Source organism: Saccostrea cucullata, unplaced genomic scaffold, assembly GCF_032062105.1.
Source record: "Saccostrea cucullata isolate Sc308-1 unplaced genomic scaffold, CSIRO_AGI_Scuc_v1 ctg7704, whole genome shotgun sequence".
Taxonomy (NCBI): Eukaryota; Metazoa; Mollusca; class Bivalvia; order Ostreida; family Ostreidae; genus Saccostrea; species Saccostrea cuccullata.
The window spans coordinates 539-23,610 of NW_026927474.1; the positions used below are offsets into that span (position 1 = coordinate 539).

The 23,072-nt window shown below is 32.5% G+C and overlaps 1 protein-coding gene and 1 long non-coding RNA gene across 3 annotated transcripts; both read left to right on the forward strand.

Annotated features, from left to right (window-relative positions):
• Window positions 1-2,267: 2,267 nt before the first annotated feature.
• LOC134274594 (deleted in malignant brain tumors 1 protein-like) lies at window positions 2,268-6,725 on the forward strand (the record flags this gene model as incomplete). Its single annotated transcript, XM_062756869.1, has 4 exons — window positions 2,268-2,424; window positions 3,133-3,314; window positions 5,482-5,748; window positions 6,592-6,725. Coding segments are annotated over 4 exons (740 nt in total), but the record flags the coding sequence as incomplete, so codon positions are not given.
• A 2,612-nt stretch (window positions 6,726-9,337) lies between these two features.
• LOC134274595 (uncharacterized) lies at window positions 9,338-12,366 on the forward strand. 2 transcript variants are annotated; one of them, XR_009993648.1, is made up of 4 exons: window positions 9,338-9,448; window positions 10,577-10,663; window positions 11,033-11,119; window positions 11,777-12,366. It is a non-coding gene; the product is annotated as an uncharacterized LOC134274595 (long non-coding RNA). The 2 variants fall into 2 exon arrangements; XR_009993649.1 differs by having other exon boundaries at window positions 9,379-9,452.
• The last annotated feature ends 10,706 nt before the right edge of the window (window positions 12,367-23,072 follow it).

A 23,072-nucleotide genomic window follows, 5' to 3' on the forward strand; every position in this document is an offset into this window, starting at 1 on the left:
TAACTCAAAAATTATATTATATATTATATAAGGACCATATATAACGCCTAAATCATGAATATGGCATAGCTATGCAATGTAGAAATGCGAGATCCCACAAACCAGCTTAGAAGCTCAGTGCCCACAAACAACCTCATATACCTATATATATATATATATATATATATATATATATATATATATATATATATATATATATATATATATATATATATATATATATATATTAAAGTTGATTGAATTCAAATGAAATTGAAGTATATTTCCACAGATATTATATAGGGTGTCAAAAATAGAAACAAAACGTAATTTCTTTGTTTACCATGTCTCTGCGTGCTAGTCACTACCTCTGTAGTCTCGCTGACTCTCGCCAGTTAATTTGAACTAGAAAATATGAGTGAAAAGTAAAATATTAAATAAATAGAATATTAAAACTATGAAATACAGAATTAAATGTGTAAAAGATTCTATAAATCATATATATTTTAAAATATATATAAACGAGTATCGCTTTCATGAACTTTTAGAAATGAGAAATGTCCTTTCTCAGAGCTGGGGATTGACATCGCCTTGTACGCCTCCATACTTCCAAATTATTTCGTATTTGTTTGTGACACTAATTCGTATAAGAAAAGATAAAGTGATTCGATCGAAGATGAAAATCTAATGTTTGCTTGAAAACGGCGAATTTTCGCTCTCTATCGACACATTTTATGAAGTATAAGAGATGAAAAGAGTGTAAGCTGCATATTTCAAATCTTGTCAGTTACTGTTATGCTCTCTTTTGTAGGGAACTTGGAGAGAAAAAATCTGAAGATCTTAATTGAAACGTGGTCATTTTCACATTACCATTCAACGACCATTTAAATCAAGGGCGCGGTGCTAAGTTGGGCCCTATATCAGAGGTGCATTAAGTCTAAAAATTATTTGGAATACAACCAATCTTGAAATCTTGTCCTCAATAATAAAATGTCTAGAAGGAATTTGATATTTAAAAAAAGATATTTTCTTCAGAACATGGTGCTTGGGTGAGGGTAGAGGAAAGCGCAATCATGCACAAAAATATATAATTATATACCAGGACTGTTTTGGGACGACACGTCAAGTTAAAGCATTTGTTATTTTGAATTTTTAACGTTAATTTTCAATTTCGATTGTCAACCCAGATATTCACACCAAAAAAAGCATTATTCTTTGAATAAATGTAGTATACAATTTTGATGAAAAATAAATTACCACTTTACAAGTGTGTACATGTATCAAGGAAAAGTTTTTCTTGTGGTCCTTATTATTTTTAATGTAAAGAACTTATTTGCGACATACGTTTGTATTTTGCAGCGGAAATAGTGAAACATGCTTTAGAGTTTATCCTTAACGTAAAAAAGTTTTATTTTCATACATATGTATTTAAGGTTTTTCCACCGTCATAATTTTAATGGTTCAAAGTTCAAAACCTGCATTTATTTTAATTTATTACAGCTTAAATTTTCTAATTATTGCAAAAAATATATACATGTAGGTCGCCATATTATTTAGGAAAGGAGACATAAATAAACAGAAGTTTATGTCAACATAAAAAAATTGTACATTTTTCGTAAACATTATGACAAAAATTATGTAAAAACTGGTTCAAATGCATAATTCTGATGCTGAAAAATTCCGAAACACTTGCTGTGTCTGAGATACATTTGAATTGTGAATAAATGTCTGAATGAAGATACCCGGTAAGGAGTTATTGCCCTTGTCAACATTTTTAAAAAATCGAATAATTGATTAAAAAGGAAAATAAACATTTTTTTAGATTCTTTTACTTAACATTATTTAGCATCACACATATCTACTGAAAAGTAATCTTATAAAAATTATTAGTCTACTTGGCATGAATTTAAATTTATATAAAAACAGTTGTTGCAAAAACTTATGACATCATAAGAGGATGGAAATACCTTAAATCTCAATGTATAAAGAAAAAGCAACATACACTGTTCATGCTACAGCACTATCTATACTTGAACAATAATCACAATGATTGAAACCGAAAACATTATTATAGGGATTTTTTTACTATACAAAATACAATACAAAAGTACTGGCCTTTAAACCTTGACCGTAAAGTACGATGTAAAAACTCAAAACAACAAAAGAGGTTTTTAATCTATAGACTATTTATACTGATCAACAAGAATTTCTCTATGTGTGAGTGTCATACCAGTAATGTATCATGAATTTGATGACAATGTTCCGTTTTTAATATCGTTTACTTACAGGTATGGACGATTATGCAGTCCGTTTATCAGATGGTCAGTACGACAGAGGTCGAGTAGAAATATCAGTAGGAGGAACCTGGGGAAGTATTTCATCCTCCAGCGTCTGGCCATCTGGCAAAAACGCTCAAGTTATCTGTACCCAACTAGGATTTCAATCGTACGTATTGTAACAGTAGATCTATAAAGCACAAAAAACAAAAATTAAATCATGTATAAAATTTAAAGCAATAGTCAATTTCTGAACAACTGGGTGAGTGTGCTAGATCTTGTAAAGTGCACGAAGTGTTCCCACAAAATCACAAATTATTGCATTGCGACTAAAAACAATCGATAAAGCACTATCTTTTTTCGGAAAATAATATCAATCAATAGCTACATGCATATGCAATGAAAATCAGTTAAGTAGGAATAATGAGATTTGATAACCCGCAATGAAGTTCCCTTATGCGTTTAGACTTGCCTATTTTTGTTCATCAATACTGTATCTATAGACAGAATTTTTTCCTGGTCTTTATTTTAGCCTTACTAATGATTTAAAAGCTAAATTTAGCTTTTCTGTTGGTCTGGCAAACGTCTATCTGTAAATTTCTCACATTCTATACTTATTTCCTTTGGTTTTTCTAATGATTTCATGCAAAATTTTAGCCCCTACACTGACTATTCAATGCTTTGTTTCAGTTGTGTTTTAAAATATTCCTGAAAGTAAAGGAAATCAAAGCAAAAATTTGATTTTTGATACATTATTCGTTATTTATTCGATTTTCGTGTTACATACCTGCATTGTGTATTTTTACATCCTCGGAATTTTAATTATTTCATGTCTATAAATGCTTAAAGCTGTACTTTGATTTCCTTTATATTTCAGCGGAGAAGCAATCACTAATGGGACTTATCTACAAGGAAGAGGGCCGGTCTGGATTCGAGATTTGAATTGCACAGGGCATGAAACGTCAATTCGCGACTGTTCATTTACAATAAGTGGAACGGACCTCTATTCCAGATCGTCGCCTGATATAGGTGTCATTTGTCTTCGACCATTGTTTACACGTACGTTCATTAACCAATGTGTACACATGAGTCACTTAAGTAATTTAGATTGTTTGAGACACTTATAACCGATTGTATCTTCTCCTCCATCGGTAATAGTGGGACTCAATATGAGTGAACATTCTCGAGAGGGACATTAAAGAAATCAGTAAACAACCTTACAAACTAAAATCAAAGCAAATTTTACAATTCAGAGTTTTTAGTTCTCCTGAGATGAAAGCTTTAGTAAGCTTTTCTGATCACATTTTGTCTACAGTCCGTCTGCCTGTCTATATGTCCATCTGCCTGTCTGTCTGTAAACTTTTCACATTTTCATCTTCTTCTCAAGAACTACTGGGCCAATTTCAACCAAACTTGCCACAAAGTATCCTTAGGTGAAGGGGATTCAAGTTTGTTAAAATAAAGGACCATGCCCTCTTTCAAGGGGAGTTAATTATGAATTAATGAAAAATTAATGGCATTTAAAAAAGAACCACTGGGCCAAGAAAGATGAATTTAATGGAAAACATCCTTAGGTAATGTAGATTCAAGTTTGATCAAATCATGACCCCTGGGGGTTGGGCGGGGCCACAATGGCCGACCAAACTTTTACATTGAAATATATAGGAAAATTCTTTAAAAATCTTCTCAAAAATAACAAAGCAATTATTGATCAATTTATATGGAAGCATCCTCAGTTAGTGAAGATCCAAATTTGTTCAAATCATGACCCCGGGCATAGGCCACAATGGCCGACCAAAGTTTTACATAAAAATATATAGGAGAATTCTTTAAAAATCTTCTTCTCAAAAATAATAAAGCCATAATTGATCATATTTATATGGAAGCATCCTCTGGATATGCAGATTCAAGTTTGTTCAAATCATGACCCCCGGGGGTTGGGCGGGGCCACAGTTGCCAACCAAAGTTTTACATAGAAACATAAATGATTTTTTTTTTTTAAAAAAAATATGAAGAATAGCAAGGCCATGATGGATCAAATTTTTATGGAAGCATCCTCAGTTAGTGTAGATTCAATTTTTTCAAATCATGTCCCCCGGGGGTTGGGTGGGGCCACACTGGCTGACCAAAGTTTAACATAGAAATTTATGGTAAAATAACTAAAATTCTTTATAAATCTTCTCAAGAATAGCAAGCCCATGATTAGTCATACATGTATTTATATGAAGAATTCTCAGGTAGTGTAGATTTAAGTTTGTGCAAATCATATCCTCTCCCCCTTTTAAGGAATGGTTGGGACTACTTTTGGGTTTGAACTTTTCAACAATAAACTAATTTCTGCTTTAATGTTAACCACAATGCTCAGGTGAGCGATGTTGCCCATGGGCCTCTTATTTCTTGATTTAGAATGTATGATCAGCAGTGCATTGTTTAGCCTGATATATGAATTTACAATTCCGAGTTTTTTCTCGAATTATTATGTATGATAAATAAGCAGTGCATTATTTAAACACACACAGATATATGGCTGAAATATTGCCGATTCGGCGTAAAACATTAATCGATCATTTAAACACACAGATATATATATATATATATATATATATATATATATATATATATATATATATATATATATATATATATATATATATATTTTTTTTTTTTTTTTTTTTCCAATAAATTTAATGCCAAAATTGTATATAGAATTCCTTATTGAATATATACATTTTGAATGACCTGTATTGAGATTGAAGATATTTCACATTTTTGTGATGAAGAGTGAAAAAAAAATTAGAAGTACATGCAACATAAACTCTTTACATACCATGTCTCCACTTTCTTACACATTTTCGATTAAACCTTTTCCATTAATCTTTTGTTTTACATTTGTTTATTTAACTCCCTTCGATGTTTTGTCACTCCTATAGAGAAGCCACCACTTGCCTGTTACCGATGGTGGGTTACTTTAAACCTGGAGTCGGTACTTACGGACTTTGAGTAGTGGAGATCAATTTTGTCAGCACGATATGTCGATTTATAGTATCACATATAATATAAGTTTAACCTTACTCCGGGCTCATGGAACATGTCTCTAACCAATGTGTCACTCGAAAAATTGAAATATTTGAAGAAGAAAAAAGAGTAACAAACTTATTCATTCGTATTAAAGTGCGCGTTTAGGCAGGTAACATTAACTAATTCCATTAACTTTTTTGTACTAAAGCGACTTCATCTACAAAAACATCAAAGTCATCACAAACATCACAAGATGATATTTCAACAACAGAGGCAGTGGTGACGACACATACTTCATCCGAAGGAAATAAGGAGGAAACATATACAGATGAAACAGGTCATGTACGGCAGATAATCACAGAAGTTGTTCAAGAAAAAACAGGAATGATTGTGGCTAATTGTCTTGCTGCTCTTGCTTTAGCAATTCTTATTGTCATGATGGTTTGTTGGAAACTGCGCAATACATTTAAAAAAGGTAACTGATATTATCTTTTATTTATTAAATAAAACTACCAGGTTTAATTATACTTAAAATCGCATGTGTTTCGTTTGTGAAAAAGTAGAGTTTTTTAAATTCTCCTCCGTTATGTTGATCAGAGTTCTCCGATTTTATTTTTTTTTTTAAAGTAATATGTCCATGAAAAGAATTTAAGGGAAAACGACGGTGTTAATTTGTAGAGTAGAATATGCAATATAGCCAACTTCCCCCCTAGAAATTGTACTCTAGGATATTCCCCACACCAGATCAAAATATCTCCCTCTTTATTTTCTCAAAGTAGGATTTTTTTTACGGAGCCAATATAAATCACAGCCGCAATATTTTTTTTTTTGAAAAAGATAAACGACACGCTCAATTGGTCTTTTTTATCTACATGTATGCTGCTTAATTAGAGTAAGAATTTTCTTAGCATATATTTGAAATCATGGAGTCTATACTTTTCTCTACACTCCTCCTAATTTCCCCAACACAGCTTAATCAATGCAACTCTGAGCACTTGATCATAAAAAAATTAAGTTTTTACTTTTGAACCTCAAATCACTATCGATCACTGAAAAAAATGAGATATAAAATTTTCATTTTCATGTCTCGTATGTAACAATATCTGGCCACCATTTTGAAGAAGTAGCACTTTCAACAGTATGTCCTCCCTCCTTATTTCTATTACATGTGAACAGGTATCATATTTTATTGAGGGAAATAGGCTCTGGAGGAAATAATTGCACTCTATAACTACTACGCAGAGTAGGATTCCCCCTGGAAAATTGAATCTGGTGTAGGATTTCTGTAGGGAAATGCTTATTTGGAGCCTATTCTCAGGGAGGGGGAATCCACTCAAGAGCAAGTTTCGTGGAGGGAAGGATTTTAGAGGGAAAAAGCCTACGCTAAAAGACTGGTTTTCGTGGATTGAGTCAACTATAGATGGATTTTTTCATATGAAAGAAGACGATTGAGAAATTTTCTTTGTTAGCAAGAATTTCAATTTACCCCCCGAATTTAGGTATCCGAATACCTGTGACTGTTTAAATAAAATAAACACATTCCAATCCATTGTATCAAAAGGAAAAGAAGACAGGAACTATCTTTAGCGAGGCAAAATAGGCTCACTGTACAACCTTTTTTACGCGTCTCAGTGTTTTTTAGCTCTACTGGTCAGAGACCAGAAGAGCTTATGCGATAGTAAGGTGTCCGTCGTCCGTCTGTCTGTCTGTCTGTCTGTCCGTCTGTCTGTAAACAATTTTTCAAAACGCTACTCCTCCTACAGTTTTGGTTTGATTTTAATATAACTTTGCACACAAGTAGACTACACTAAGATACATAAAATAGTGCATCGGTTTTTGATTTCGATGAACGGTGTTGCCATGGTTACTAAAAATAGAATTTTCTGTGAATTCATTTAAAACGCTACTTCTTCTACAGTTTTGGTCTAATTTCATTATAACTTGGCACACAAGTAGACTACACTAAGATTCATAAAATAGTGCATCGGTTTTTGATTTCGATGAACGGTGTTGCCATGGTTACTAAAAATAAAATTTTCTGTGAATTCCTTTAAAACACTACTTCTTCTACAGTTTTGGTCTAATTTCATTATAACTTGGCACACAAGTAAACTACACTAAGATACATAAAATAGTGCATCGGTTTTTGATTTCAATGAACGGTGTTGCCATGGTTACTAAAAATATAATTTTCTGTGAATTCCTTTAAAACGCTACTTCTTCTACAGTTTTGGTCTAATTTCATTATAACTTGGCACACAAGTAGACTACACTAAGATACATAAAATAGTGCATCGGATTTTGATTTTGATGAACGGTGTTGCCATGGTTACTAAAATTAGAATTTTCTGTGAATTCCTTTAAAACGCTACTTCTTTTACAGTTTTGGTCTGATTTCAATATTACTTGGCACACAAGTAGACTACACTAAGATACATAAAATAGTGCATTGGATTTTGATTTCGATGAACGGTGTTGCCATGGTTACTAAAAATAGAAATGTCTTTGAATTCCTTTAAAACGCTACTCCTTCTACAGTTTTGGTCTGATTTCAATATAACCTGGCACACATGTAGACTACTCTAAGATACATAAAATAGAGCATCAGATTTTTGATTTGGTTGAACAGTGTTGCCATGGTTACTAAAAGTAGAATTTCTGTGAAATCCTTTAAAACACTACTCCTTCTAAAGTTTTGGTCTGATTTCAATATAAATTTGCACACAAGTAAACTACACTAAGATACATAAAAAAAATGCATCAGTTTTTGATTTCTATGAACAGTGTTGCCATTTTACTAAAAATAGAAATGTCTGTGAAATTCCTTTAAAACGCTACTCCTTCAACAGTTTTGGTCTGATGGCAATGGCTTCTTTTCTCATCCTTTATTATAAGTACAAACCAGTAGAGCTACAGTCTCGACAGAGACTTCTGGTTATTTTTCCTCACAAGAAACTACATCCAGATAACTATAATTTATAAATTTAGATATTAATAACACCGTAGTTTTTAGGAAGGGTTTTGTTTGCCCAAAAATTGCAGTATGACGTTAATAGTTACACAAAAAGCGCATGTTGTACATGATTTATCTTATTGACAATTGAAAATTTTTAACTGCCTATGAATATAAAAAAAATACTGATAGTGTAATAAATTTAAGTACTTGAAATCAAAATTGAAATTTTATGAAAATTGTAGCCAAGTTTTATTCTGATTTATAAAAGCAAAATTAATGGTAATTGTAATGCATTACTTTACTAAAGTAATGATAATGCAATGCATTGCTTTAGAAATTGTAATTTGACGTCCAAATTCTTGAAGTAATCGTAATGTAATATTCTAGTTTTACTTTACATTTGGAAGTTTACTTTTAAAAAAATTAACTTGACAATGTTAGGGTCTAAATCTTCAGACATTTAATCTTTAACGTTAAAATGTAATTTGATTAAAAAAAATTTTATTAATTTTTCATTAAATTCATGAAAATGCTTACGGAAGTTTTAGTTGGTCTAGTAATTTAAGAGGCCGTGTCAGTAACCATTGAGTATTGTATATAAAGTGAGTGGAATGTGAAAAAAAATATTTTGCTTTAATATTTGGGTTCATGGAAGTATAGATGAATGTCCTTTCAAACATGAGTTATTTGGGTCACATCTTCCTTGTTACCATAGCAACGGTGATTTTAATGCTTGAAAAGTGTGAAATTTGATTATTGATAACCCTGTCAAAATTAATTACAGAATCAAACTATGTTTTTCTTAATTTCAATATAAATGGGAGATTTAATTTTTCCCATGTTTATTTTAAAGCATTGGGGCCTACTTTGCTTTGTTTCTACCAAATGCTGTAAAATCAACATGATTTTTATAAGTATTTTACACGAAAACGCAACCAAACTCTATCATAATCATACATGCAATAGAAACTACGAGCTTTGAAGTTATAAATCCAATAATAAAAAATGGTAGTTGGGTACTCTATAGCAAATAATTTGATTTAGAATGTACCACAAATATGAAAACGCGTGAACGATTATCTCCCTTTTGTGGAACTCTCCTGCTGATAAAGAACAGAAAGTTGCTGTTGCAGCAGAAGTCGCAGAAGAAAAACAACATGTAAAGATGTATAAAGCAGGTCTTGTGTGGTTACAGAGGACATGACAGCATCAAGAGTTTGTAGGTGACTGAAAAGTACTCTTTATAGTCCGAAATATCTGACGTTTTCTTGGCTTTTTAACTATTTCTATATTTTACGTGCGAGGAAAACGCCATAACCGGCGCCTTTACGAAAACTTGGAATTCCAAGCAGAGGCGGCATTCTCGGGTGTATTTTCGATACTTGCAATTACTTGTCAAACTCACAATTTATCAATAGTACAATGCCTCTAGTACTTACCAATATAGTTTTTATGGTTTGTTTGTAAATATATGATCCATGATCCGATGGAAACATTTTCTCTGACTGTCGAGATTTGTTTTCATTTCGTGCGTTTACAAATTAAAAAAAATATACAAGTCCTGTATCGAAATGATGAGTGATTATTTTCTTTTCATTGTTATTGTCAAGTACTAAAAGCATTGTGCCATTGATAAATTGTAACAACGGCATTTAATGCGGTTCCCAGGTATGGGAAATCAACTCTGACTGGAAATGGCGAAATTTCCAGTTTTCGTAATGGCGCTGGTTCTGACGTTTTCCTGGCACAGAAAATATTAAAAAAAAAAAAAAAAACTGAAAAATGCCAGATATTTCAGACTTTATTATTTAGAGCATAATCATCAATCACTGATAAGGTCACATTGGTAGATTTCCAATCGTGTGTGTCTGCATATTAGTGTTCTTTTGATAAGTAATATTTCAAACAATATTTCATAAAAAAATTCATAGCCATACCCGCTATACCTCATTATCTCAGGTCTATCAATATATATTTTTTCGGAGAGCTACAGTTCTGCAGCTACACTAAAACAAGATGACAAAACTGTGAGGTTGCTAATATTGATTTGAAAAGGGGAAGGGAAACTAGGATAACAGACTCAACTCTGGTTTCAAAATTTGCTCCTGACCCTTAAAGTGGAGGGGAGGGGAACCAGGATTTATGAATTTTAACTACAGGAAATTTTGACTTCCCAAAAAAGTAAGCCCTTGATCAGGTTGGGCACAATTTCTGAATACAATAATTCTGAAAATGTGAGACTAAATTGGAGTATCCCCTTTGTCCAGTTTAATGTCTTATATCATATCCCAGTCACTATATGCTATAGGCTCAAGTAAGTTTGTAAACAGGTCTAAAATATTTTCAGGAGAATCATGATGATAATCAGTTGCAATGTGAACTAACAAATAACCATGAAGTACAAGCAGATCCAATTAATGTGGAACAAATAAAGGTTTGTATTGAAATTTTTACATGTACTGAATTATTATGCCCAAAGAGCATGAACATATTTTTGTTTGTCCTTTCTGTCTATCTGTTGTCAGCTTTAACCTTTACCATGACTTTTGAACTGTGAGATCATATTTTGTATACATAATCCACTAATTAAGTTCTTTTAAATTACACCAACGTTAGTAACCTTTAGATCTTGATCTTTTTGCTAAAACTAGCTTTTCTATATTTGTTGACGCTGGGGGCATACTGTTTCACAAACTTATCTTGCTTTAAATTACTTTTAGCATCAGCTTGTTTATTATAAAGAATCAGCAACTATATGCAGTAGGGTCATGTAAATTTGTAAACAGATATGAAATACTTTCAGGAGAATCATGATGATGATGAGTTGCTATGTGAACTACCAAATAACCATGAAGTACAACCAGATTCAAAGCATATGGAACAAATAGAGGTTTGTACTGAATTTTTTTACATGTACTGAATTGTTTAGAACTACTTTGACCATCAGCTTGTTCATAAGAGCCCAGCCTCAAAGAGTACCAGTAATCACTTTGTTCATCCATTTCTTTGTCGAGAGATAACTCAAATGCTATATGTCCTGGAAACTTCAAACTTGAAAGGATTGTGACTCAATAACTTAAATCCATTTGACCTATGAACTTCATATTTTAAACCCAGACAAGAAGCATAAAATGGGCCCATATTGCTCACCTGGTCTTCTGTCAAAGGTTGTTAAAGACTGATATCATGAGGCACATTTGTGTCATGTAAGCTGTGCTTTTGAGGCAGGTATGAAATGCATTTCAGATAAGACAATTTCATTGAAGTCTACTGTGACCTTAGCATTGAAGTTTGACATTGTGTTAGGGTCATGGCACACCACCTTATCATTAGGAGCATTGTATGCCAAGTATGAAGCTGTTCCATGAGGCATATAGAAATACAGACCTGAAAACTCCATCAAATTTTACCTTGACCTTGACATTGAAGGTGTGACTTTGGTTCAGGGCTGTGAAACACTGTCTCAGCATGAGTAACATTTGTGTCAAAATGAACTTGTTTTAAATGAAGTTGTTAGTTGGATTGATTTTGTATCTTTCTTTTGTAGGTGGAATCAACTTCAGACGACAACTTTTCCAAACACCTTGTGAAAGTCATCTGAATGCCAGGATTCTCAAGAGCATGAAGATAGTCCATTACATAGAAGGAAGACCTTGATTATGTATCTTGATGCCATTGGTGAAAAGGCAGAGGTCTAACACTGAAGTGAAGAAAATGACTTGACAGCTGAAGGGAACATGAACAATTTGAATCAGATTTCTGATATGGCTCTTAAAGCAGTGAACTAAAAAACATTTTCTTACTAAGTTTAAGATTTTGATATCAAAGTTTTTGGAAGGGGGATATAGGAATCACCCTGTTTGTTTGTCCATCTGTCTGTGGACAACACTTGGATTATACTGCTCTAGCTCTAGTTGGTTAAAATAGATAATATCTAAAATCAAATGTGTCATACTTCTTGTTTACTGTGCATAAATGTACTTTGAAGAACATACTGTATAAGTAGAATTTTTAGCAAGGATTTAATTTTGGCATTATTAGAGAGGGTGCTGACATCGCTAAAATTGAATATTGCTAAAAATTAATGTCTTATTATTTGTAATAGCTTCTTTAATAAACATTTTAAAATCGCTAAAATTACTTCTGGCTAAAAATAAAATACCAGACTTTGGTAGAAATCGCTAAATTTGCATCTCGCTAAAATTTCCACTTATACGATATATTATTATTTCTAGCAAAATATTTCTGAAAAATATTTGACTGTACACTTCAGAAAAAATTCAGTCTCAGAATCAGGTACAAGATATGCTGTAATGGTGCCTAGTTGTGTCGCCTGCATAGCAAGGGGACTCTTAGGGATCACTTCTCCATTGTCTGTCAGTCTGACTAGCTGACCATCAGTCTATCTGTCTGTCACAATTTGATATGTCATTCCTGAGACACACATTTTCAATGGAAAACTCTTGTTTTACGTTCATATCTGTGATACTTTTAGTGAGCATTGATATTTGACCAGTTGATTGGTCTTTGATAGTAAAATAAGATAAAACTTGAAATATAAAATTGCTGTAAACTACATTTTCACAAGCCTTGCTGATGTTAAGGTTTATTTTCATTTGAATAAGTATAAGGTCGTCTTGTGTTTAACAGACACGACTTCTCATTATACCCCCTGTAAACGAAGTTTGGGGGGGTGTATATAGGAATCAGCTTGTCTGTCTGTCTGTCTATCCAGTCCGTCCATCTGTCTAGCTGTGCAAACATGTACGGTCCATATCTTTCTTACGGAGGAACATTAGAATCTACTACTCCATACAAAGATTGCTCATGACCTAAGAGTGTGTCATGACCTTGACTCAAGGTCATTTGGGGAAGTTCAAGGTCACTGGAAGAAAAATTTCATTATTTGTGTCCGTTCCATATCTTTCTTATGGATTAACTTGGTAAGTTCCCATTTTACAAAAAGATTCCTCATGACCTAAGGGTGTGTCATGACCTTGACCCAAGGTCATCTGTGCATGTTCAAGGTCACTAAAAGAAAAATTGTAAAATGTTTGGTACATATCTTTATTTTGGATAAACTTGAATCTACTACTTCACACAAAGAGGGTTTATGACCTTCAGCAAAGGTTATTTAAGTTCAAGGGCACTGAAAGGAAAATTTCTTAATATGTGCATGGTCCATATATTGCTTATGGATAAACTGGTTAGTTCCTATTTCACACAAAGATTCCTTATAACCTTAGGATGTATCATTACCTTGATGCAAGGTTATCTATGCAAGTTCAAGGTTATAAAAGCAACAAGTTCCTAATTCATGTTTTGTACATATCTATCTTATGGAAAAACTTGGTAAGTTCCTGTTTTACACAAAAATCGCTTATTGTCTTGTGGATGTGTCATGACCTTGACCCAAGGTTCTTTGTGTAAGTTTAATGTCACTGAAAAGAAAAACTTCATACCATAAGGATTTAATTTTGGCATTATTGTGTGCAGTCGCTAAAATTAATGTCACGTTTTATTTGTAATAAATGTGTAAAAACTAAAATAACATAAAAATTTGTGACAAATCGCTAAATTTGCGTCTCGCTAAAATTTCCACTTATACGGTAATTTGTGCCTGGTCCATATCTTTCTTATTGATAAACTTAAATACTTTCTTGTTTACACAAAGATCACTTATGACATAAGGGTGTGTCATGACTTTGACCCAAGGTCAATTGTCCAAGTTCAAGTGCACAGACAGTAAAAAAATTATAATTCATGTCTGGTCCATATCTTTCTTAAGGATAAACTTGAAAGGTTCCCATTTTACACAAACATTGCTTTGACCTGAGAACTTGTCATGACTTTAAACCAAGGTCATTTATGCAAGTTCAAGGTCACTGACAAAAAAAATTCATAATTCATGTGTGATCCATACATTCAGTCTATTTTTTAGGCTGCACCTTCGTTTCATTTATAAAAAAAATTAATGAGCAATTACATTTGCACTAAAATGTTTCAGCTTTTCTCTCTTCTCTTAGATCCATAAAATATTCATGATTTAGCACTTCTGAAAAACCCAGCGGGGGGTATTTTGTCCCATTTGGACAGTTCTAGTTGTTTTTAGGTTTATAACTTGAATAATAAACATGGTACAGCAATGTAAATTAGCCAGTAGACAGAGCATTGGCGTCCCTTTGGGTTGAACATTGCGTCATTTTGACATATAACTTCGGCTTTTGTTATGTCATATATGGTCAAGTTTTTGCATATTTGGTCCACATTCTGACTATATTGTATAACTATTAGACATTGTGGAGCAATGGTACTTATTATTACTTATATGATGGGGTAAGTACAACAGGGTTGACAGTTGATCAGGATGCCATGACCCAAATATTCCACTTGAGAGGCTTTAATTTCCTGGGTGTATGTTTCATATGTTTTGCCGATCCTAGTCAAGTCAGTTGCTAGGGTATAAATTCCGTTGCTATGGAGATTTCTTTTCCTATTGTTTTGTAAAAAAGTCGTACATTTTATGGAGATTTTTCTAAAGTACTATGTTTCTGTAGATATGGCATCTAACTGTTAAATATCTGTTGTAATATTAAAAAAAAATTGCCAAAACTTGCGAAAATCCATTGAAAGTGTTTTGAAAAAAATGCAAATTTTGATTTCTGAAAAAAAAAATTGGGACATCCGACTACCAATTTTTATTTTATAATTTCATAGTATTGGGATATATCTTTAACTTTGTATGACATACAATATCCACGGTTGTTGCGTTTTTAAGTATTCAACTTTTGAAAAACTTAATTTTCCACGGATATTCCCATCATGAAAATCTTGTCATTTTTCGGTTGCCATAGCAACCATATCAAAATTTTTAAAAATACTTACAGACATAAAAATATTTTCTTCTGATGCATCTTTCATTATTTCAGTATAAGAAAACAAATTTAGACCTTCCAATTGTTCCCCCCTCTGCATTTAAATATGTCTAAATTTGTATTATTTTACAATGTTTCGTTGAGAATTTACTATGCAAATCACATTTGTTGCCATGGAAACCAATGATGATGAATAAATTTGTAAAATTTGTCTCAAATGTGTTTTTTGTTGTTGTTCAAATATTTTAGGGTGGTTTTTGCCCAATTCAAAATTTTTGACTTTCCATGTAAATCTAAATGGTTACTGACACGGCCTCTTAATTGCATAAGTGTATTAAAAGGTACCAACATGTTTGTTCTGCAGTTTGCGTTCTGTTTTTTCCCACAAAAGAAAATTTTTTAGTTGTCAGAAAGTAGCGTCATATGTTTCGAACCAAAGAAGCCCTTGGTAATACAGTCGGTAATAACAATCGTATCATTCACCCTAAACTGACGGAAAACAATAGCTCTTATTTGGTCCATGAGCTTGGCAACTTCACGCTGGAATCATTCTCACTCATGTGTGCGTCGTGTGCCTAATGTTTTAGCATGATCAACAAGTATAATAAACAAGTATTAACCGTTTGTCAAGACTTTCTTTACATTTACCAAAATCAGCTGTATTCCGTTAATTCTATTTTTTTCACAATCGAAAATCTGGGGTATTAACTGAACAGTAGGGTTTGCAGGCTCTACAATGCAACTCTTGACCAACTTATGACTTCCTTTTCAGAAGGGTTAAACAGTCTTTTTATGAAAATGATAAATGCTCTGATGAACTCAATGCACATGAGAAACAAGGTTGTTACTGATGCGCAAAGTAGAGAATGATAATCTTTCTTTCACTTTTGGGGCGAATCGGCATATGGATTTCAATAACTCAAGAATTATGAGTCAAAATCATATAAGATTTGTTAACTTATTGATTAAAGTTGAATTCAATGTTTGATAGAATTTTGTAAAATACGTTCAAAATAATAGCTCTTATTCACGTCAAAAGCTATTATTATGCTAGTATGCGTTTCTTTTTACTTACAGTATACTAAATTTATTCTATTTTGAAATCATTTATCAGGCGCAAGTTCCAATGATAATTTTCTGCAAGAAATGTGAGTACAATTTTCATTTTATATGTAAATTTTATAAAAAATAAAATACATAGAAAGCTTATTATAATACAACTCTATACATTCTGCCAATTTTTAAAAAAGTTAATACGTACAAATATTTCATACCGATTATTTCAAGTGATTATTAAAATTATCAGCAAAAGAAAATTAAAATTATTATTTAAAGCATAGTTCAAATTTGATTAAATTGACTATTTAACGTCAGAGTTCCATTGTGAGAAGCTGGAAAACAAGGGCTACTCGAGAGACTGCATTTAAAATGAGTAGTCAAGAATCAGTTAAGTAGAGTGAAATTAAACGCGCCATAAAGCTGCTGTAAAATTATTACTGTTAAAAATCCCAATTAACTGAAATATGTGAAATTTACAGCAACCAATGTCTGGTTTTTTTTACATACATGAGCAGGTTGATTTTAATGATCAAAAATGATATAATGGGTTTCAAAAATGGGTACCATACTTGGCGACAAAGACATACAACAACCAATGTATATTTGCAAAAATTCAACAAATTATCACTACCCTTATATTGAAGGCAATCTTCAACACGTGACGATGTCTTCGTCACACCCGTTCTCCAATCAAGTGAATGAGTTCCAAAGCATGACAGTCTACTACGATTGAATAGTGACACGTGATTTTCGTTGGTTTACTGCACAATATTTAACTCGTCACCGGAAAAACTGTAGAGCTTCTACATCACTTTATCAGACCGAAATTGAAAGATTATATTCAGAAGACATTGCTCCATGCTCACATTTGATATTGGTGTTGTTCTAGATGATTAATAGTTGCTTCAAATTCCGTACAAACGCGTTGACGTTTGCATGTATATAAAACACGTTCTGATAATATTGAGGGTTAAATAATAATTGCACACCTTCTCCTGCTGTCTAAAACCAGGGACCTATACACTACCTGCTTCAAATATGTACACGTATATCAAGTGAAAACAATTCAATGTTTTATTGACACGATAGCACCTACATGTACGTCTCTTTGAACAATGGATTAGATCGATGAAATATAAGTTGATATAAAGCTTCATAAAGCAAATTTTGTAAATATGAGCATAGAAGTGAAGGATTATATATAATTTTAAATATTTCTTGCACAAATCTCAAAAATGAATTTAAAATAAGTTTGCAAGGGACAATTCAAGTTGCCCTTTATTTTCAACACAGTTAAGTACTTGTAGTAGCCCACAATGCATTACGGCTCATTTAGCAGTAGGTAAAGAAAACAGATAGCTAATTTACAAGCAAATTTATGCTGACGTCAGTGGCCTCGACCTGTTAAACCCACAAAACAAATTGACATTGAGATACACTTGACAAAACAGCAAAGGCCTGAAAAGAGCAAAGAATTGTAAGAGCACAAAACAGTTTTTATGCTATTTTCTTAAATATTAGTGGTCTTGTTGTTCAAATTGTTATTGGGGGAGTAATTTCAAATTCTGAAAAAGTATAGAAAGCGAATTTTTTGACAAAAACAAGAAGGGTTTATAAGAGGAAGAAGCCAGGAATTCACTGCATTAAATTTCTTCATGACAGCGTCCGAACCCACAGGCCATGAAGCGTACAAAAGTTCTGGGGATAAAAATAAAGTTAATGTTTGGTCACAACAACAATATTGGCTAGCACTTTCAACCTTTGACTTGTTTCATTTCCCAAACTTGAAAAAACCTCTTTCAGAAAGAAAAATTAAACAAGTACAGGAAATCATGGGATCTGCAATATTCCAGTATACGAAGGGTTATACTTAAAAATGTGTTCTAAAAACAATTAGAAATTGAAAAAAATGTTACGGACATTTGTTTTAATCAAATGACAATATTTTACTTTAATCATGAAGACTAAGTCATAGAAAAGCGCTTGTTGTTTCTTTCCGAGCACCGATGAAAGTATCTATTGAACGTTCCTCATATACGAGGGCTGTTCAATAAATAATGTCCTGAACAATAAAACATACATTACAGATATCATATGACATTAAACTTAACTTTCTCTCATTATTGAATCTTTCATGAATTTATAACAGTTTATGTGACCACTTTTCATCACATAGTTCCATCGTGAGAAGCTGGTAAACAAGGGCTTTTCGAGACACTGCATTATAAATGAATGGTAAAGAATCAGTAAACTAGAGTGAAAATAAAAGCTTCATATAGCTGCCGTAAAACTTGTTAAAAATCCCAAAGAAATATATTGAAATATATGACATTTACGGCAACCAATGCCTGTTTTATAGACAGTAGTGTAGGTGGATTTCAATGATAAAAAATTATAATGGACATGAAAAATGGGTACCCTCCTTGCCAACAAATATTATAATAACATGTACTGGTTGCCAAATTTCAGCAATTAATATTTGATGATGTATGATTGACTTTAAAACACATAGCAAATTTGATAGACGTCATATCGGGAGTAGTTTACACTGTTTTTAAGAAACGTTTGACGGTAAAAAAGCTTGGTACTCAAAGGTCACCCTATATTTTGAAAAATGAGTGAAAACAAAAAACATATACGAAATTCTTAACAATTATTTTAAAATATCAGTAGTTTTAGTTATCCACGTTTGTTTTATTTTCAAAAAGATATTGGAACATGAATCTATTGATTAAAACCCTCAAAACAAAATTTATCATCAGATGTACTTGATAAAAACGGCAAATGTCTGACAAAAGCACAGGTATTCAAGAGCACAAAGACAGATTTATATGTAATTTTCTTAAAAATTAGTGGTATTGTTGTTTAAATTCGTATTCGGAGAGACAGTTTAATATCTGGTGGAGTCTAAAAAGCAATTTTTTTTTTTTGCAAAAAATTCAAAAGGTTTATTAGAGGAAGGACCCAGAATCAGGAATCCACTATATTGAATTTCTTCAACATAGCAACCAAGCCCGCATGCCCTGAAGAGTAAAGGGGTTTTCGGGATAACAGAAAGTAAATGTTTTTTCACATTAACAATATTCGCCAGATCTTTGATCTTTTGACTTGTTTCTATTTCCAAACTTGAAAAAAACTCCTTTCAGAGGGAAGAAACAGGTCCGGGAAATCATTGGATCTGCCATTTTCCAGTATACTAAGGGTCATACCCAAAAATGAGTTCTAAAACAATCAGAAATTGGATAACAAATGTTACGGACATGTATTTTACTTAAAAGAGATTAATTAGTAAAATCATGAAGACTAAATAATTGAAAAGCGTCTTTTGCTTCTTTCAGAGCACCGAGGACATTATTTATTGAACAGCCCTCGTACAAGACAAATTCTTTATGTCAGGAAGTAAAATTCGAACGTAACAAATACTAGTATAATGTTAGCGAACGTGCTAATATTAATAGGTAAAATTATCGAATAGAACGATCGAAGGATACCTCCGAGTTTGGGTTCTCTTTGTTGTCTCCGTATTTCATAGCTCAGAATCTTGCGTAAGGCAAGAAGAAACACTTTAAGGAAATGTATATTAAATTCTTATCATTTAATGATAAAACAGCATCGATATATTGAAGACAGGTCACAAGTATACATATAAAAGAAGTTTTCGAAAATAAAACATTGCTTCATACAAGCACAAAAGTAGGTCTGTTAAAAAGGGCGTAATAAACATAAGAATTCCAACAGTATTGTAATATCATGGTTTAATGATTTTTCAGTAATGGACGTCATGAAAGGCAGCAATAGGTAATCATACCAACTAATCTCTCTCTCTCTCTCTCTCTCTCTCTCTCTCTCTCTCTCTCTCTCGCAAAAAATGTTTATGATAATTTCTATTTATCCTTTCTTTATAGACACGGAATTTTACAAGAAGACAGCCGGTGAGTATAAACAAATCCGTTCAATATTTAAACATCTGAGTATAGCAAAAATTGTCAATATTCAAAGATAGTTAAAGAGGGCATTATGAACCATAGAAATGACCACGACATTTTTGTTATTCGTCTTTCTCAAATTGTTTGTCAATAGCTTGTCTCGTTTAAGTATGGTTCGTACGTAGAACATGATCTTGTACATATCGACTCATTTGAGGGACATGATTAAACTCCATATGCAAGTGAATGGGGCATGTTACTACAAAAAGTGAGGAAAGCTGACGATTAAAAAGTTAAAGTCGTCAGGTTTATCATAAAGCTTTTTTTTCATGATCAGTGTCCTTTTTTAATTATCCAAATATAAAACAGATATGTCAGAATTCTTGTTTATCTTTATTTTCAAACTCACTGGGATACTAGTATTTCGAATCGGCATGTGAATGGAAGCAACTCTCGTTAATTGATGATACATCGTCGATACATTTAAATATCCAATGAAAAGCCACATTAAATATTCTTTTCTTCTCATGTTTGAGATTTTGAATAATTTCTGCTTCATATGAATACAAAAATAGGTCTACTTAAAACGGGGCTAATTTGGTACCCATGGGAACTACTTAAAACGGGGCTAATTTGGTACTCATTCAATATTTAAAGATTATTTGAAGACCTTAAAAAACTATACGAGAAACTTCAGAATACTCGTGTATTTCGTAATATTTAACAATTTTTCCAATACATGTAATCATATTTATTTAAAAAATGCCAATCCAGTCGGAATACATGTTATTGATTTTGTTAAAACTTTGTGCAAAAAATTCCTTGAAACCTTTGAGCTTCCACATCTGATTAACACTTCCTTAAGGATAATTTTATTGTTATACAGCACTCTTAAAGTATCTTTAAGTGAGGGGCAAAGGGCGAGGCTTGGTAAAACATTTACTCTTATCCGTTATATTTCTTTGTTTGTAAGGATTTTTATAAGGTTTAGCAATCCGGTACAGGTATAGTAATTCAAATTCATTTTGCTTGTTGGAAAGATTAAAAATGATTAAAGTTGCATATTTTGGAAATAGTTCCTCCTGAGAATAGGAGCTACTGCATGTAGTATATGTTGGAATACTACTTCAAGACTTAAATCCCACTTTCTCTAAATTACGAAGTAAAATTGAACCTTTCGAACAAAAACAATGTTGCTTCCCGTTTTGTCAGCTGGAACCAGTACACACTGATCATGAAATCTACATTAATCTCTTTTTTTCATTTCTTAATTTTTTTTCATATAACATGAAAATTGATATTTTGCAACAGTGTGTTATTTTAAAGAACGACCAGCCTTGAACAGATTCATTGTATTCAAGACGGCAGATATTCTTGTCCTGGTTTTGTTTCGTACAAGAATAACAATACAACAGTGTTTCCTAATGCAGAGGTCGTAAATACGTTCGATAATAGAAGAATGTAAAAGAATAACAATACAACAGTGTTTCTTAATGCAGAGGTCGTAAAAACGTTCGATAATAAAGGAATGTATTCAGAATTCACATACTTTTTTAAAAAATATCAAGGAGCTTCTAATGAACTCGTATATGTGAGTCTTGAAACAATTTAATGTATCCCCAAAGGGACTGCTTTAACAAAAACAATTTTTGTCTTTAAAATGGTGATATCAATTTCAATGTAGCTATTTCTTTTTATTCAAAGATGCATGTATATTGATGTAGTCTATATGTGTCGCCTTTATTTTCAGTGTACATGTGCCTGGCTTCGTGTCAAACTGACCGTGAGTGATCGATCCACCTTAGAATGAATTTTATATTTTGCAGATAATTTTTTAGCTTGGTATTATGGATTTTGTAAAGAAGAAAAAAGGAAACCGACCTTATGTATTTACTCCATCTGTAGTAAGACGTGTTACCTATTGCAGATTTTGTATCCCACATTTTGAGTACATGCAGTGGCTCCCCCGTTTAAAAAGCTTTCCGAGATAAGATCTGGGTTGGACACAGCTTAATAACATTATATATACATATATAATTATATATATGCATTATTCCTAGATTCCTAGATATCTCCTGTATTTTATAAGCTACTTTATTTGCTTAAAAACAGAACACATTAATTTTGTATTTAGGGAAATAGCTTTATCATAAGTTAGTATGTTTTGTAACTAATTCCTGTATGAATGTAACATAACATTGAATTGCTAGAAGTTTTTTTTTTTTATTTTTTATGTATACTATATGTAGAAATAAATGTTGTCTTTATATGTTGTTGATATCAAAACCATTTTAGACTTGTACATGTAGTGAAATACAAACTGCGCAGCTACTAATATATGTAATATCAATAAAACTTAACAAGATCTAATTTTGTTATTCTCAAACAATAATCCATCTTTGCAATGCCAGGGGTTCTGCGTCAACACGTTTCCGTTGGACCCTGGCAAATTTCATCTATATCAGTGACATTGTTCGAAAAATTATAATATTATCTCTCAACCTATAAAATTAAGTCATTCTGTGATAAACAAATTGTGACACCTGTATTTGAGGTGTCAACTGCATCCTTTCCGTTTACATTATCTAATTATTTTATGAAAGCTTTTGATTGGTGCTTCTCTTCTCAATGCGAGAGGCAAGCCTTAAGATATCAAACAAATTTCCAGTGGTCCAACGACAGCGTATTGATTCAGGACCCCTGGCATTGCATAGAGGGTGTTACGTTTGCAATTTCGTCTAGTATATGTTTGTTGGGATTGTCATGTCGAAGATATCCACTGGATACCTGCTAAGGGAGATCCTTACTCCAGTGGCATGCATTATTACATGTACATGTAGCTGATTTTTATGCCCCTGTTATCGAAGCTTCGGGGGTATATAGTTTTTGGTCGTCGGGCTGTCTCTCTGTCTCTGTTTGTCCGCAAAATCTTTAACCTTGCCAAGTTGCCCATAACTTTTGATTTGGTGGAGCTATGAATTTC